The following is a 17,882-nucleotide window of genomic DNA, read 5'->3' as shown; positions in this document are numbered from 1 at the left end:
CAGTCACATGTACGTGTGTTTACGTTTCTGCTGTTTCAATCTCAACATAACTTAAACCATCCATGATCACTGGAGATCATACGGTATCAAACACCTGCAAACATGAAAAGCCCATAGTTAAGTCACACTTTTTTTATTTAGTATTTGGGTAACACAGCTGTGAAAAAGACGGCTAGCAAATGATGCTCGCTTGATTAAAGTGAATTTAATAAAGTCACTTTATTTAATGCACTTCTATGCAGACTCTTGGAGCACAGGGTGTATTGATTTATACATTCATAACATCACTGATATTTAGTATTACATGGATATCATTATAAGAGAGTTGAAGCTGAAGTTTAATCAACGTACAGTAGCCTTTTTTACTTTAAGTGGGGATGTTTGAGCCAAGTCCAAGCATGAATGGATCAAAAAGCATAATAATGCCTGTATTAATCTTTCGTTTTCTATGGTTGTGTTACGTCAGATGATGAATGAATGTTCTCAGGGCTTCCTGTCATGGTGATGTCACAGTTTTGTCAGCTTTAATCCCCATTACGTTGAGTTAAGATGATAGTAAATAGAGAGTCATCATGTGGAAAAAGCTGGTGTTGATGGTGTTGCAGCCCGCTCAGAATGGTTGACCTTACACATCGCTGCAAATGCTGCTGGTTGGATTCTGCGTTTTGACAGGATGGAGGCTCAGCAAGTCCTGCATTAAATGCAAGAGTTTGCCGAACAACTGGATTGCCAACAGCGCTTCTAAAATGACCACACAGAATTAATAGACCACAAAGGAAATTAAATCCCTCATCGCAGCAATTTCCACACACCGTTTTAATTTAATGGTGAGATCTACATTTTCTGTGTTTGATGGGTTTTCTTTGTGTCATTTTTATGAATGTGGAGTTGGTGTATGTCGACAGTGGTGGAAATGGTTCCAGGCAACCTCGGGAAATAATGAAAGCTGCCCAGTTTGAACGAGAGGCTTTTGTCCTGGGAACCAGTTTGCTGCAGGGCCTTTTGATGTAAAAGCCTTCTCCACTACATTTCCTTTCTCTTAGTGAGATACCTCGGTAATGAGGCACATCTACATGACTTAAGAACTGTTGAATTAAATCGGTCTCTCCTTCTCATTTCCATCCTGTATTCAGGAAATTGCTCCTGAGATCAAACCTGTGTGACCTGTAAAAGATTTGGAAGCAATTGATTTGCCAGAGTGGGAGAGCAAGTGGCTCTGAGCTATATGCCTTTTGGGAAGAAAAGGCTTTGTCAGTCTGTTGTGCGGGAAGGCAACAAGTATTGATTTGAAAACCCTCATTACGCTCTTACTTGGTGATATTTAATCCTACCCGTAGAAGAAGATAATTGTCACCTCACAAATGCCCTTTCCTACAGGATTTAAGAATCATTCTTGGACAGTACAGGAAACTGACCTCTGATATTCTCAGTTTCTTTGCCTTACAAGCTTCGCGATTCTGTGGCTTTCGTAATAATTTTCTAAGAAATAGACTTATAAACACTGATTGCTGTTAAAAAAACAAATGTTACCATGAAGAGTTTCAACCTCCTCCATCTTCATATCTGGCAGTTATTTTTATGGGAGGAACACTGCAGAGGAAGAGCTAATAAAGGAAGGGCTTGTAGTTTGTACTCCATCGGGAAGCAAGACAAAGGATCGGTATACGCAGCGCCGGCGTGTGCTGCTGGGAGTGGAAGCTACTCACAGTCCCATCAGCTTTTGTCGAATGATTTACAGAGGTAGTGAATCAGTGAAGATTTATGAGCTGTCTGGTTTGCGGTCATTGGTCGTACTGAGCGATAGCTCCTAAGAGGAATCAGGGTGGAAGGTGTTTGAGTTATGGTGGTGTGATAACGCCTGAGTGAGAATCATATTGATTTGCCTTCATAAAGGTTCAAATAAATACCGAGGTGTCTGTAACGCTCACTCTTCTAAACTGTTTTTTTTTTCTTGTTAAGGGGTCGGCAACCCTTTTTTTTCACCTCAAAATTCAGTGTGCCAAATCAGCATTTAACTTTAACTGTCACAACATCATCATTTAAATCTATCTCGTATCTGACTAAATGCATTCACGGGAAAAAAAATGTTGTTAATAGATGGAAGCAAAAATCAAACTAACAAATCAATTTTAGGCACCGACTGGTTTTTCTGGGGTGCCGCTGAGTGGGCCTGTCAGTCACACTGTTTGCCCTGGAGGTCTGCCACCCTCATAACAAACAACCCTATGCTAAAACAGCCATGTACAGTGTAACAAATAAACGGTATGTTGACATCTTTTGTTTACTCTGATTACTCAACTACCTTTCTGCATTTATATAAAAGATGTATTTTATCATGCGTTACATTCTCATAGGCTTCATGATAGTGTTTCCAGCAGGGCTTTCATGCTAAATATTGACTTCTCTGCAGCCTTCTGAAAACCCCTCTGATTATGTACGCAGAATGCCAAATGCTAAAAACACGCCTCCTTGGGTAGAAAGGTGTCTGCAAGTAAACAAGCAGAGCTGTGGGCATATTTGTAAGGAGCAGTATAGCAACGAGCAACATTAAAGAAGATGGTTTCAGTGTTATTCACCAGTAGTTTCAACCTGATGAGCAGAGGCTCCGTATTACATTACATTACATGTCACTTAGCTGACGCTTTTATCCAAAGCGACTTATGATAGGAGCATTTCAACCATAAGGATACAAACCAAAGAAACATCAAATAAGCGCATTTACAGCTCGCTATACATAAAAGCCATTATAAGTACAATCTAAGTGCTATGATTTGTTAGTCTTTTTAGTGGAGGTAGAGTCTGAAGAGGTGTGTCTTTAGTTTGCGGCGGAAGATGTGAAGGCTCTCTGATGTCATCAGAGAGCTCGTTCCACCATTTCGGAGCAAAGAGTCGTGATCTCGTCGAGTGTTTTGCTCTCAGTATGTAATATAATCAGATATGCATTAACCTGTATGTGCAGACTTGTAAGCTAAATGCAAAATGTGTGGCCCCAGACTCAACTACTCTTTTGTGAGAATGTGCATTTGCAAAAAGAAAGAAATGATTCTCTTTGGAATGACTTCTACCGCTCAATAATGTGTCACATCAACACAATTTATGAATCTTAATAGCTGCACTGTCATTATCACTCAGTTTTAGGTTTGCTTGTCTAAATGATAAGCTAGACGGAAGGAGGACAGACACATAAATGAGTATGTAACCGGAAGAGATACATAATGCATGAAAGTATTAGTTTGATTATTGCAGATGATACCGTTGACAATCACAGATGGTGTTTGATTCCGGTAGAACTTCACTGATGCAACACAAACAACTAATGGAGTGCTCTCATTTCATACGCCCCCCCCCCCCAACCGTCTTGGGGAGAAAGGGAGCGGCGCCCTGGTCCATGGAAAGAGAAGAGGTGCAGACGTAACACTCATTTAGACCAATCTCTGTTGAACAGCAACAATATGGCAGTTTTTTGCCATCTTTCACATTCAACCCTGTGTGTTGTGTGTGGATACGGGTGGAGGATGTGTCCGTGTGTGCATGTGGCGTGTGCGCTGTCTGCCTCAGCTCCTGTCGTGGGCTTTGCAATAAGAGCAGTCGGCCCGCGGGCAGCAGTGGCCATCTGGACACATGGTGAGGAGCCTGGCCCAGACGTCAGTGGCTGTTCGAGCCCTCTCGGTGTTATCAGATCTCCTTCTCTTTCTGCTGTCTGGTTACATATCAGTCAACAATGATGCCCTGTTTTCTAATATTCTCTTCTTTTTGTTGCCTTCTGTCTGTGTATTTATATTTTCATCTCTCTTTCCCTCATAACGACTTTGTCTCATCTTTTGTCCCCCTGCAGTTTGCTGTTTTGTGGTCCACAAGAGGTGCCATGAATTAGTCACATTCTGCTGCCCAGGGGCAGATAAGGGGCCCGACACGGACGTAAGTAACCAAAGCCCAGCTGTTGCCTGTCGCCTGTCACCCGATTGTTGGCGACGGGGTTTCTGTCATTAACTCAGGTGAATGCCAAGGTGTCAACTAGGCCGGACCCTTTCTCATCACGCTCCCTGTTGCGTTCTTTTGTTTTCTCACTGCCCCCCCCCTCTGTCATCTAGTGATGTTGATGTTAAATATTGATCAAATAAAATTGATTCACAGAAAAAAAAGAGAACATTTCATCGTCAATAAAAGCGGACATCGTTGTTTTGATAGGTCTAGAAAGAAGAGCTTTAGTGGTTTCCCCTGGCTGCACTTACGATTGAATCACAGCAGCAGCAGGTGGCTGATTTAATTCACCCAATGTTAATGTTGCAGGCGAGTCACTGTGATTTAAATATTACACTTAGTGAGTCACCGTTCTCAAACGCTTAAGAAGAACTTTAGAATATTTTCTACCTGTGATGCTCCCATCACGGTCAATATTCTTTCCTACATCTGGACAAAAAAAACAGGTTTTGCGTAACATACTGTCAGGGAGTGTAATTCTTGATGATCAGATCAGTGTACCATTAACAATGACCTGCCATGTCCCAGAGGCAGATGGGAAATTTAGCTTCAGCTGGCTGCTGAAGGCAATACCTCTCCATCGGTCTTAGCCGAGGCATATAGGTAGAGCTAATTACACCCAAAGAGTAATGGATAGAAAACAAAGCGGACGACGGCATTGAGCAGGGGTGATTTTCCTACGACCAAACTACTGATCAATGAGGGTTTAACTTATCCAGTAGCTTTTAATGTCCGCCCCGACATCAGCCCCTGCTTACCTGCTCACTACTGTTAGTGTGTGAGCCTCACCGAGTTGCACAGTCTGTAACTGGAGATATGTCAGTGTGTCATACAGGATCATCAACTCACTCCTTAAATAGAGGATGACACAGAAGCTGGGACAGCAGAAAATAGTCTGAGCTCGGGGAGTCTCCATTTGAGCGAGTACCGGGGTTCAGATTAGTGAGGGTCTGTCATGACCTCTGACATCTGTGCTTTCCCGTGTTTACCAACTAATGTGTTGCAAAGAACATAGAAGTGCGTCTTTGTTCGTTCATGTACAAGATGCTTCTATTTTTTTCCTAGTTAATACATTAAAAGGTTGTTTTTCTCCCGAATTGAGATCATTTTCTTTGTTGTTGTTCTGTCAACAGCCACATATCAGTTTACTTTCAGACCAAATGCCACAATTGCACTTCCTAACAGAAACAAAGCACAACGTCTTTAGTCTTTAACTTTAACATGTGCTGTGTGTCAATGTGAACAATCTGTTATAGTACGTATTATTTGGTACTAGAAGAGAACCAATGAAATCCAATCCGACTAGTGCAAACTTCTCTTAGCGCCCGTGAGGCTTAAATTATTCTACGCCTTTTGTTCATGGAGGCACTCTGGGTGGTTGTGTGCCTCTGAAACTTTTCACGTGACCATATCAGAAATCAGGAAACATTTATTGCCAAAATATGTCAAACATACAAGGAATTTGTCTTGGCGGTTGGTGCGTGATAGTAGACAGTGTAACAATAGACAACAAGACAGCAGTGCACAAGTAATAAAATAAAATGAAATGCTAATGCAATGGGTTAGTAGAATAAGGCTATGGGTTAGTATAAAATAAGATATAGCAAACACAAACAACATCTTTTGAATAAATATGTATCTTATCTCTCGCCGTGTTAGAATATGTGAAGCTCACTTCTTGATATACATTCTCAGCCCTGTTGCCAGGGGCAACCACACATATTACATGGCTTGCTGCCTCCCGGGCGAGCGATCCAGGAAGACAATAACTCCCATGGCCAGCAAATATCCTGAAGATCTGCAGTATCTAGGCTACCTGCATTTCATGACTCATTTCTGTGTTTTGTAACTCTCCTGCCGTAACAAACAAAGTGTGCACAAAGATGCCTACAAGAACCCCCAACTCTTTTCGACAGCGAGCTCGCCTTGAGCAGCTAGCCTTCGTTTGACGGCATGAGATCACAAATATATTGCTCTTCTGGGCTTTGTTTCAAGGGCAGGGCATATAAACACACATGTGCAAATAGCTCTGCATAGTCGGTCCAGTAGTTTGACACAGAGCACAGCCAGTGGTGCGTTAAGAGACTCAGTTTGATCTTTCGTCAGAGAACTAAGACTTTGTCCATCTCCCGGTTTTGCAGGCAGTGGAGCGGATGTCTGTAGTGGTAGATCACTGATAGCCTTACTAATATTCCATTATTGTTGGTAGAAAAGGGGCATATGAAATTAAAGTGTGCAGAATTATATTAATACAACTAGCCATCTGCTCTGTCTTTGTATTTGAGGCATGTGAAGCACATGTAAAAAAAAACCCGACAGAGTAGTGGGATAGAAGATGTCATTGCAGAAACTGCTTTACTGTTTGTTATCAAGTTGCACATGAAATTATGTTGATCCGTGTAACCCCTGCAATCAAAGTGATAATGCGTAGTTATCTGTAACGGCATAACTTGTAAGCACATTCCATGCGCAAGTCACTTAGTCTGATTAAAGCACTTACTCTAACAAATTGTTTTCGCTCGACTGCCAGGTGTAAAGTTACCTACAGGTCAAGAAAATTCAGAGCTTTACAGCGCAAGACCATCAATGATGCAGGAGCTCTCCGTTCACTACAGGTGCTCGGCAGATGAAACTAAGAGCTTGCTTTTGTGTGGGTGTGTGGCTGATGCATCATTAATGTCTACTTAACCAGTGCAGAACATATGACCCGAGGCAATCGGCAAATCTTTCTGCACTGATTTCCCCTCTGATCTCACACACACACACACACACACACATACATATATAGTCAACAAACTTATCTGAGGCTAACATGGCAACCTGGTAGAGCTCAAACAGTAGGTCGTATGTACAGACACCCCAAGAATACACTAATTCTTCCAAACATTTTGGAGTAAAAGAGTATCAAAAAGCCTAAATCACTCAGTTGAAAGGTCGCTTTCAGAAGGAGATGCATTCAGAAAGGCCTCCCATACAGCCGTGCAGCGACACGTGCCACCCGTTACCCGATCCGACCACCCTGCTCGACCAGTACTGCACATGTGCAACTCTAAACACGAGATGAGAAAGAAGAGCGATGGCTCACCTGTTGCTACTTCCAACATCAAGGATCTCTAGATATAAGCAGGCCTTCAGGTAATCTGAGCGAGATCTAATTTGTATTAGTTGTGAGTAATGGGCAATGCATCAGCATTAATTCAAATGTCATATCACAGATATAGTTTTGGCAGACTCCAGCTGGTCTGGGAGAAGTAGGTGTTCTGGGGACAAGGCCTGGGACGCACACTGTCTCATTACAAGGGCTCTCTGTGGAAATTGAAAACGAGATTAAGATGGAGTGGGGCTGAATTACATCATCTCTGCCACAGGCATCTTGGGTTGTCAAAGGCAATGAGCCCTCACATTTGTGTTTTTAGTCCATTTCCTTCAAGAGAAGGTGTTGGCCATTTCTATTAAACTGGCCTGTTCTGGCCCAGAAGTGGTCTATAACACCATGTCATGGTTGCATCATGCGGCCAAATGTGTGAGTGCAAAGAAGTGTAAAAGAAACCTTTTCAGAAATGTTTACCTCTTTTTTTCCCTCTTTATATCTGCCCATATATGTATTTTTTAGCTTGACCCCCTCAAATGAATACCTGTGCAGACAATCTTTTGCAAACTGCTGCAGACGTCAAAAACAGAAAAAAAGGATCCAGACATTTTTTTTAATACATAAAACAAAATTAAAGCACATTTTGCAATGACAGAAATTCACATATCCAAGTATTTTCACCTAAGTGTCCCCATAAGTCAGCCCCTCCGCCCGAACCCGTGCACATGCTTTTAGCACACGCCCCTCTGGAAGAGTTGCTTCCAAGCAAACGTGGTCACAAGGAAACCCGATGCCACATGAATCTGCTTAGAGCACTGATTTTATTTTGGTGTGCGAGTGGTGACATATCGTGCAAAGCCCTGCCAGGGTGCACAGTTTCCCCTAAATGAGATCGTAAAATTGCACTGTGAAAAGTGCCGGATAGGCTTATCTCACTGCCTGGAAGCTGTAGCTGCAGAGCGGACACACGAGAGGAGACACACACACACACACACACCACAGCTACTCACTTCCTTCAACAGGGAATAAACAAACATCCTCTACTCTTATAGTGAGTGTCTTTCTCCAAGCTGTGTTCTTTTAGTGTCTAACGCTTGAGCAAGCTAGAAGGACAAAGTCTTTCAAGTTAAAAAATGTGAACCATAACTTTCATTACAATCAGTGCGGATGCGGATGGACGGGAGAGCGAAGGAGAAGTGCAGGATTGAGGAAGAAGGAGGAAGTGGGAGTGGAGGGAAATGAAAAGGAGATGTGTTTTCCAGATAAAAAAGCAGTTGGGACAACATGAAGCACTGCGTGAATGTCAAAAGGCCCGTTGACTGTAACACACCCTGAAAGGCTCAAGGGTTCTTTAGGCTACAATATGCGATCGCTAATATATAACAACCATTTTCCCAGAGTTCGGCTTTTCATGTGCGCCGAGACAAAAGCCTGTGCACAGATATGTTAAAGTAATAGCACAGATTGATGTTTGTGGCATACACTTAAAGTTTAATTAAAATGCAGACAAAAATAGATGTTATGTTAAGTTCCCATGCTCTTTGACCCACAGACATTAGAAAGTGATTCCATAAACAGTTAATAAATTGTCTGTGAAGTGTTTATAGAGTCAGACTATGGATCTTTAGAGGTTTCTTGAACTCCCCCCAGAGATTAAAATTCAACATTGGTTCATTGCTCTTGTGACATAGCTGTAGCTATACAACAATATGAGTATGTATGTATATATATATGACCTATTTTTATTTCAAACAAAAATTGCTCTAACTTTTGATTGGTCGATCAAAGTAAAGTCGTTATTGTAGCACTTAAATTGTACTTATGACGCCACTTATCTATAGCAAATTGTAAATTGGCTTATTTGAGGAAATTGCACTTTCTTGTTTCTTGTTCTTCTGAGTTTGTAGCCTATGGTTGAATGCACTTATTGTAAGTCGCTTTGGATAAAAGCGTCAGCTAAATGACATGTAATGTGATGTAATGTTATAAAGAAGGTTGGAAGTCTAAAAAAACAGCCTGGGCTGAGAAGCATCCCTACAAACCTGAACCATAACGGGAATGATTACTCACCACGTGGCCTGCACAGCGGGGCCTTTATCTTAATTGCTGCGCAGAGACGATGCATGTCAGCAGCTTAATTCAGTTAGGGTTAGGTGATGAGAGTCACCTTTAAATACGGTATTGCTATCATTAGCCCCTTTGTGGGCAGCTCACTCAAATGACATTTGAATTGTTGATCTCTAGCAAATTCTGATCAGTGCATGGATGTACAGTCAATGGCTGCCCTCACTCAGCTGTATGACGTACCAGTATGTGCAATAACAAGTGGTCACCTTTAGTCTACACATAGCAGCCTTCAGTCACAGGGGAAGTGAAGCCTTAAAGAAAATACTGGTTGTCTCAACACATCTTTTCTTCAGAAATATATCATTCATCCCATTTATTTTCTTAATTGACAGAGGCAGAGTCCCATGGGCTGCAGGGCTGATGATATTTATATACTCTGGGATCCTAATGAACACTAACAGATCTTGTGTCTCTCTTGCTAATGGTCTGTGACATGCCTTTCTGAAATGTGGTTCGATCAAGGCTTTTCTTGGGGGGGAGACGATGCAGAAGGGTGTAAGTGCTTACATATTGTGTGTGTGTGTGTGTGTGTGTGTGTGTGTGTGTGTGTGTGTGTGTGTGTGTGTGTGTAGAGGATGGGTGTGGCCCCTGGCAGCTGCTGTATCACTTGCTGGTGAAAAGCTTCCCACTGGAGAAGACTTTAGCGGTTGACCTAAAACACAATATTGACCTTTTAGCACTCACGCAGTGCTTCACATGGCCGTACCGTTTTGTTTCATGAAATCTTCTCAAGCACCAAAATAGGGTTTGTTCAGGCTGCATAGAAACAGGTACCAGCCATTTCACATTCAGGGGACATCAGCCAGAAGCACATTTTCTCAGCTCAGCGGTATCGCAGACAGCATCCTCAGTGTATCTGTTTACACACGAGTTGTAAAGGTAAATCGTTCGCAGGATACTGGATGCAAAAAGCTCTTTTTGACATTTTTATTGTAATCGGAACAACCAGGCACAACGCATAGCGGCATTGTTCTCCCACTGATGTTTTCTTGACCGGAAGGAGCCGTTCACAAGCTCCCACCCGCTGTGGCTCGCCTGACTGCGTGTCAGGGAGTCACCAACCTGCTGTTTTTGCAGTGTGGTAGGAACTGGTATTACACGCAAAGACACACGCACGCCCACAAAACCACAAAGATCTTACGAATATATTCTGCATATACACACACACACACACACACAGAAACACGCAGAGATTTGCAGTGCACCGAAGTCACACAATTTAGTTTCCAAAGTATAAACACACACACAAACATTCCATCCGTCCCTCAGAGGTTTGTTTACAGCAAGTATCTTGCAGCTCCAAGTATTACTGATGACCAACGCATGGGAGAGTTGGAGCCGCTCTTGACCTCAAAGTGACTCGGTGTCACAGTTGCTGCTGGACAAGAGTTTGCCCTCAGCAGCGCCCGCCGGCGAGCCGCCGGGCCTCGTCATCTGTGCCACTCGTCATCTGTGCCACTCGTCCATCAAGTGTCAAAGGCACCATCGGGTGTGCACGTTTATCATTGAATCAAGATAAACCTCCTGGGATCTTACACTGTTTTGTGACAGTATCTTATCTTGTTATTGTTATCATGCGTATCTATCATGTGACACATTTACATGGGTGGAGTGTGGCCGAAAGTTCAGAGCGAACTAAGGTCTTTGTCTTGGTATTGTTTTGTTAAAGATCCAAGGCCATGTGCTACAACTGTCCTGCATGTCAGTGCGCACAAAAGTGCTTGAGACAAAAGCTCGAGAGGATCTGGAGTCTAAACTTGACCTCGTCTGAAGCTGAACCGTCGCCAGAACCCCAGAAATAGAATGATACAAGTTACAAACAGGCCACCCAGCTCCTGTCCTTCTGTATCTCATGAGACGCAGAGCTGTCTTGTGTTTGTTACTCATCACCGGGTGAATAGTTGTACCTGCATTGACACAGACAAGGATAAAAAGCAAACAACAGTTGGTCACAACCTGGAAAGTGTTTCTCTTGCAGTGCTTCCAACATGTTGCCCGTTGACTGAAGCAGCTCAAAAGCTCGGGAGTTGCCTGCAGTATTGAGCAAACATTGTGCTGAAACTGTTTGAGGAAATTCAGTCTCACTTTAACAGTGAGGAGATCATTTATCAACCATACCTCTGTGATGATTGATCCAACTGATTACTGCAGGAATGGTTTACACTATAACAAAATGTACAGAATAATGTATTTTATTGTCTGGCGAGGATTTATTACCCTCCTCAATGACATTTTTTTTGTTGACCTTGACCTTTGATGATTTGAAGGAAGGCTGACCAACCGCATTAATCTCTAACTAGATCATCAATTACGTCTACTGCTTCACGTCTATTTCTGACCAACTGCCACTGTTGTCCACATTGTATTTCAGACCTGACTTCTGAGAATAGAAGTAGTGAGTTTGCCTATAGTACTTCTACACTGGATCGCTGGTTACCTCTGGGGCAGCACCTCGGTTCATATTAAATATAAATATCCCTCCTTCTCTCTTCCCATGAAGCTCTTTGAACACCAACTCCCTTTCACCCCAGGCTGAACAGTATGTTCGCCGAATGCGTGTTCATTCTTGTGTTCAGTGTTACTCCTCCAGTCCAAAATTCAAACCCCCCAAAACAGGCATGGTAACTTTTATTGCGTTTTTCTGCAATGAAAACCGCAGAGGGTAGAGTTGAACAGCCAAGCCAATGCCCCTGTCTGCTGGCTCATTAAAGTTAAAAAAAGGCTCTGCCAAGACTGTCTTATAAATAACTTTCAAGTCCTTTTAATTATTAAGCGTCTGGCAAAAAGCGCCGACGTCTAAAAAAAGCCAATTTATTTATGTAACACGGCCGAATCAACGGCAGTTTTGAAAGGCAACAGTAGGTTGTGCAGTCATCTTCCAGCCGATGTGACGGCTGTGAAGAACCCCCTGGTGCTCCGCTGACCTTATGGATGTCACTCACAGCACTAATGTGCGTGGCGATGCTAATGAAGCAAATGAACATGTCTCTGCAGTGTGCGTGTGTGCGTGGGTGGCGGATCACCTTGCTTGGAGCTCAATTTGCTCCAGCTGTGCAAAGGCAAACAGGAGGTTTTGTTCAAAGAGCTTTTAACGGAGTTCAGTCAAGTCTCCTGCTGTGCTTTTCTTTAAATGGTCCATTTAAGTAAACTACGCCAATGGAACGGAAATAAGCATCTTCTTGAATTATATTTTTAAGAGCTTTGGGTTGTTGATAAGCTTCTCTTGTGTTTACGGTTTTCACTTGCAACGTCGCAAATGCTCTCGCTGGTGACTGACAAAACAAAAAAAAGGTATTATGAATTGTACAGTTGAAAATGATCATTCATCAATGTTCACATTAGGATGCGTTTGTGTGCATTTGCTCAAAGGAAATGGGTCTAATTTGCAGCAGGGGGCTCACAAAAGCCGACTCGCACCAGCGGGGGATAAGGATGCTGTTATTAAGTGGGGGCAACATACGGGGTGTCTGCATCAGCAGCTCCCTTGTTACTGGCACACGTGCTTGAGTACAACTTCAAACACAAGGTTCCTGTGTTCTTGACATTTTAGCAGAGTTGACTGACAGCCATTATTGAAGGGATGCAATGCAACTGGATGCAAAGTGTGGTATTATGGGATAATAGTGTACAAAGGTGGCTTAGCCTGCCTCAAGTTTTACTTTATTCAGAGATTTTGGATTATTTAATTGGATTAAGTTCCAATTACTTCAGATGTTACCTGAACTGTGTTAACTTGAAACGTTAATCAAATACACGCTGGATGAGATTAGATCCTTTAAAAATAGAAAAAATTGTCACTGTGTTTGACATATTTTGGTTTTATTTCAGAAATCAAACTTAAATTGCAGTGTTGTTTGTGCTGACTGGACTTGAATGATTGACCTAATTTTGGAACTGATTTCCATTTAGAATGGAAACGGTTTACAAAATATTTTGATTCATACCCGATTGACTTTGTAAGCACTTTTCCAGCTATGCAAATTCTACTCACGTGTCAGAAATAACTCAATTGACAGCTTGTATAGATGGAGTAGATGTGGACCCAGCGTAGACCCTTGAGGTTCACCGTACTGGATTCAATAATGACAATACAACATACCACACCAAGTTTGTCAGAGAAGCTCAATAGAAAAGCACTTTGATGGATAGAATACATTTTTACAGAATCAGCCAAAAGGGAAACTGGGGCAGAAGAAATGTCAGCTATTATCTTCATCTCCGCTTGCAGACAGATGTGTTAACAGATACAACACGGCAAGGAAAACCCCCTGTGAGCTGTGGTGGCAGCCTGGCCTCCCTCCCAGCACTCAGCAGCTTAGTGAAAGGCCAAGAGGAATCAGGGTGGTGATTTGTACGCTAAAAATAGTAACCTTGCATAGCCCAACACCTCATGTCTGGAGAAGTGATAGCTCCATTTTGTTGTCTTCAAAGCCTTACCTTAGTAACCACAGTCCTGGAGCTGCGGTCTAAAACAAGGACAACCAGCAGCATGATTTGTGCCCCTGTGTCAAGCGGGAGTCAAGTGATGGCTAGATGCTGTTGATGGGGTCATTCCATCTCTAATTTGCACGCCGCAATGCTTTATCATCAATGGACCTGCGCGGGTCCATCCGTCGGAGACTGTGACGAGGGCGAGGGCCACCATTTTTGTAGCACAGTTGGGTTTGACGGAAGAAGGTAAATGTAATTACCATGATGTAAGATATAATTAGAAGTTGACAGCAGTGAGGAGATTGGGTGACACAATGAAACAGAGGCCATGGCTGGTCATTAGTATCTTGTGAAAGGGTTTGCACAATGACTCGTAACTGTACATATTCAGGAAATATCTAACACAAGCAATAGATACTATAAAACCGCCCTGGGGAGCCTGTCCAAGTGGTTCTGCATGTATGTGTCTGTGATAGTGCAAAGACACACACATAAGCAGGTTAACCACAAGAGAGGATGAATCCCAAACTACTACAGTGAGGAGCCATTGCCACCTTCATTTTAAATGTCAACTCTCCGTGGGGGGTGCTGGGTAAAAGTGGGGTAAGATAACCCACACGGGAGTTTAGTTTTAGTGATGTCTGATGCCTGATATTAAGGAAATTGTTCACCTTCAAGCGTCACTGGTACAATCTTTTTCTCCGCCCCGTACTGACGATGGATGTCAAAGAGACAAGCGAATGAAGGAAATGAAAAAGATGAAGTGACAATTGGTGCGTCACACTCTCTCTCTCTCTGTGTCGGTCTGTCTGTGTCTCTGGCTGCAAATGTCACACCAGGTGGATCTCTTTTGACTCTGCGGGAGGCCGCTTGGTTGTATTAGCGACCAGCCTCTTTGATGATTGCTACACTTGAGTCATTCCAAAGTCTTCCATACAATAAGACCCCAAAATAGAACCGTCAATGTGGTCCATTTTTCTAACCCTCTAGAGCAGTGGTCCCCAACCACCGGGCCGCGTTTGGTACCGGGCCGCACCACAGAAAGTATTTTTTATTTTTTCTTCAGAAAAATGTTTTATTTTGAAAATTGACCGGCTTTTCTACTAATTATATGCGCTCGTCCCTCTGACATATTCCCCTCGCGTCACCAGGCGTTTTTCTTCACGTTTACAATTGTCCTCTTACCAGTTTCGCCCACCAGCGAACACAGAGCGTGCGACTACTACAGCCCCCCCCCCTCACGTTATTCCGCGGACCTTCTCGACCGGTCCGCGAAATATTGTCTGACATGAAAACGGTCCGTGAGGTAAAAAAGGTTGGGGACCACTGCTCGAGAGTACACTGCAGCCTTAGTTTAAAGTGAAGTGAGAGCAGCGTCTGTTGGAAGACGTGAAAGAGGCCACAGTCTTTTAGGCATTAGGCACAGGCATTTAGGTGTTCGTCCTGCCCAGATCACATACGTGTACTGTATTTGCAGGTTTCTAATTGGCTTTGTATAGTGTGAAAGTGAATGAAAAACACTTCTCATAACGAAAGTGTTTCTGTGAAAGGAGAGCGGCTTAAAGAAAATACGATGACGCAGAGCGTCGCGGCATCATATGATAATTCCATGCAAAGTCCATAGGTAGAATGATAGATATGCAATGTGATTACTGATCTGCTGCATACTCACAGTTACAGTAACATGGTTTATGGTGTGCTTGTACACCTGCTGACCGTCTTCTCTTTGTCCTGCTGCAGCGCTATATACTTAATGTTCAAATGTACTCGTACTGAGATTAGTCCTTAAATGGCTTGGAGCGAGAAACAGAGAAAAGTTGAACACTTGGACTGATTTTACCTCAAATGACCCCACGTTCATATCTCTGATTATGGGTTATTTCAAGAGAACAGTGCAGGCCTTAGTTTACACGTAGTTCAAGTCTTTCCGGTGACCTGAATGTTTTTCTAGAACTCAAAACGCCTTTTCATATTGTGCGCAGGTTGGATGTTGTTATGAGCTAAATGTGTTACACTGCATCAGCGTCACAACCCATGTGGGATTTCCATTTCCCCACTAATTATACTTCTGGACTTTAACTCAATATATGAATTAATGGTAACAGTGTTTAATAGAAACCATTCCAAAAAAAGGAATGTGTCCCCAGCTGTCCAGAGGCAAGAAGCACAGTGCAATAACACAGTCTGGTTTTCAGGACTTTAAAGTGAAATTGTAGCTGCAGGACCAATCTGTTCAATAATGTATTAGTATACTGTATTAGCCCATTATTATTTATGGTTTGCTGTTATTGTTATATTCAAAGTGTGCTATAGAATGCCTTTACTTGCTGCTGCCGTGTTGGATGCATTTTGACTTTTTCAATTATAAATCACCGGACTTTTTGAGGTATTAACTCCTCAACGAGAGGACCGTTCCAAAGACTCTCTTTGTCAACTAACAATGATATCAGTCATTCAGCATGAAAGAACTCAACTAGGGGCAACTAACTTACTTAAACGAATGCAACGGGACAACGTTGTCACTCTTCTCATCTCCCTGTGACTGCAGGATGGCGGGTGACCCCACTCATCATCCACCTCCCATCCTCCTCCCTCATGATGGGAAGCCCCAGCTCAGCTTTTTGCCGCCAAGCTGTTCATTAACAAGGGCTGTTTGGCCTCTTGTTGGCTCATTAAACTGGGCTGCAGAGTCTGGCTAATTAGCCGGCATCACTGTGCTGACCCCCTGTGTTTCTGTTTTCATCACTATCTCCTGGTTTCCTACAATCTTTTGATCAGCCTTCTGCCTTGTGTCTGTATTTGATCTGTGGCCACACATGCAAATCGTTGTGGGATTTCTACTGCGATACATATAGGGATTAGACAAAGTAAATGATGCTCTGTGGTTATTGAAGGATAAAAGAGTCTGATTTAGAGTGTTATTCATGTATTTCTTTTTGTAATTGATCATTTAAAAGTTTGACTTTGTTGACTCTAAGATTAATGGGTATATAGTACTGTACATCTTGCAGGGGGAGGAGACATTTTTCAGGGAAAGACTGTGACAATTTAAGAAGAAGGTAAGCTTAGTTTAGCTGACATTGTTTATTTGTTTTGAAGCACAGTGTTGGAGATATTTCTTCTCCTGTTTCCCATGTTCCTTTGTAGCCGCTGGATACACAGCAATAAAACACAGGGAACATTATTGATAGTATTCTATTCCATTTAACAACACAATGCTAAATAGCGCCTTGTCTCTGCATGTTCAATTCGGGCAGTTACATCAGCTCTTGCCAGTAGCTGAAGGGCAACTTCCCAGCTGCATCATCCAGTCATCCACATGTTGCAACCGCTGGCTTTGTTTTGCCATTATGGCCTTCTGGTGTTGCCTGGAACTCCCTCCCCCCGTTCCCTGTAAAATCGTAGATTTACAGCTTTTATAGCCTTCATTTATTTTTGCTGCTAATAAAGGGAAAATGATGAGCAACTGCTGTATGTTTGCTACGTTGACTGAATTGTGCCCACCTTACTGGTCCGGTTGATCTCACCCCGATGAGAATGAGATCTGACCGGAACGTGCAGACGTGCATCCTGGCATAATCGGATGACAAAAATCTTGGAACCAAGACCTCACAGACATGCTGTCATTCAGGAGGCCAACACGTATCAAGCCGCTCAGGGGGCTGGATTCTTTTTGCTGATATACCACCATCACCCTGTTTGGCCTGTTAACCTTTCGTTATTGTGAGAGCCATTATCTGGGAACATTTAAGTCATGTTTCAGCCAGCAAAAGCTGATTAGATAAGAATACATTATCTATCTGGAGCTGAATGTGGCTCCTAGTCGCCATTGTTCATTCATTTAGATGGCAAAACAAAGCCTTTGGGGGGGAGGGGGGTGAAGAAGATAATCCTTCAGGATCAGCTGTGTGTGGGTGGACATGAGTAAGTGTTGCTGGCCCAGACTTTCCCTCACTGCTGGTCCGTCTGTCTGTCTACCTGTCTGGTTCTCTCGTATGTCCTTGACACACTGGCTGACTGCTGGCCTGCGCTTCAGGGCTGCTAATTGGACAACGTGCACTCAACACAAGTGACCGTGTAATTTCCCATATCTCTCACATAAACCCGATTGGTTTTGGATGTGGATGGTGTTTCTGCAGACTGGCCCGAGCTGTGAGGTGTTACTGCGCATACTGTGTGTTCACACGGTCACACGTGATGGAGGAGTTTAAAGTCACTTCTGATGATGGGTATCTCAGACGAGCCCACTATC

General features: G+C 43.0%; 1 protein-coding gene across 1 annotated transcript in view; it reads left to right on the top strand.

Moving 5' to 3' along the window:
* prkcaa (protein kinase C, alpha, a) overlaps nucleotides 1–17,882 on the top strand; it is a 98,128-nt gene that overhangs the window by 38,283 nt on the left and 41,963 nt on the right. Inside the window, exon 3 of the mRNA XM_040186977.2 lies at nucleotides 3,836–3,918. Coding sequence (XP_040042911.2) covers nucleotides 3,836–3,918 — 83 coding nt within the window. The remainder of the gene's footprint in view (nucleotides 1–3,835; nucleotides 3,919–17,882) is intronic.

The sequence above is a fragment of the Gasterosteus aculeatus genome, chromosome 9 (assembly GCF_964276395.1).
Source record: "Gasterosteus aculeatus chromosome 9, fGasAcu3.hap1.1, whole genome shotgun sequence".
Classification (NCBI taxonomy): domain Eukaryota; kingdom Metazoa; phylum Chordata; class Actinopteri; order Perciformes; family Gasterosteidae; genus Gasterosteus; species Gasterosteus aculeatus.
Note: the sequence above shows the minus strand (reverse complement) of the source record. Positions and strands in the feature narration are given on the sequence as shown.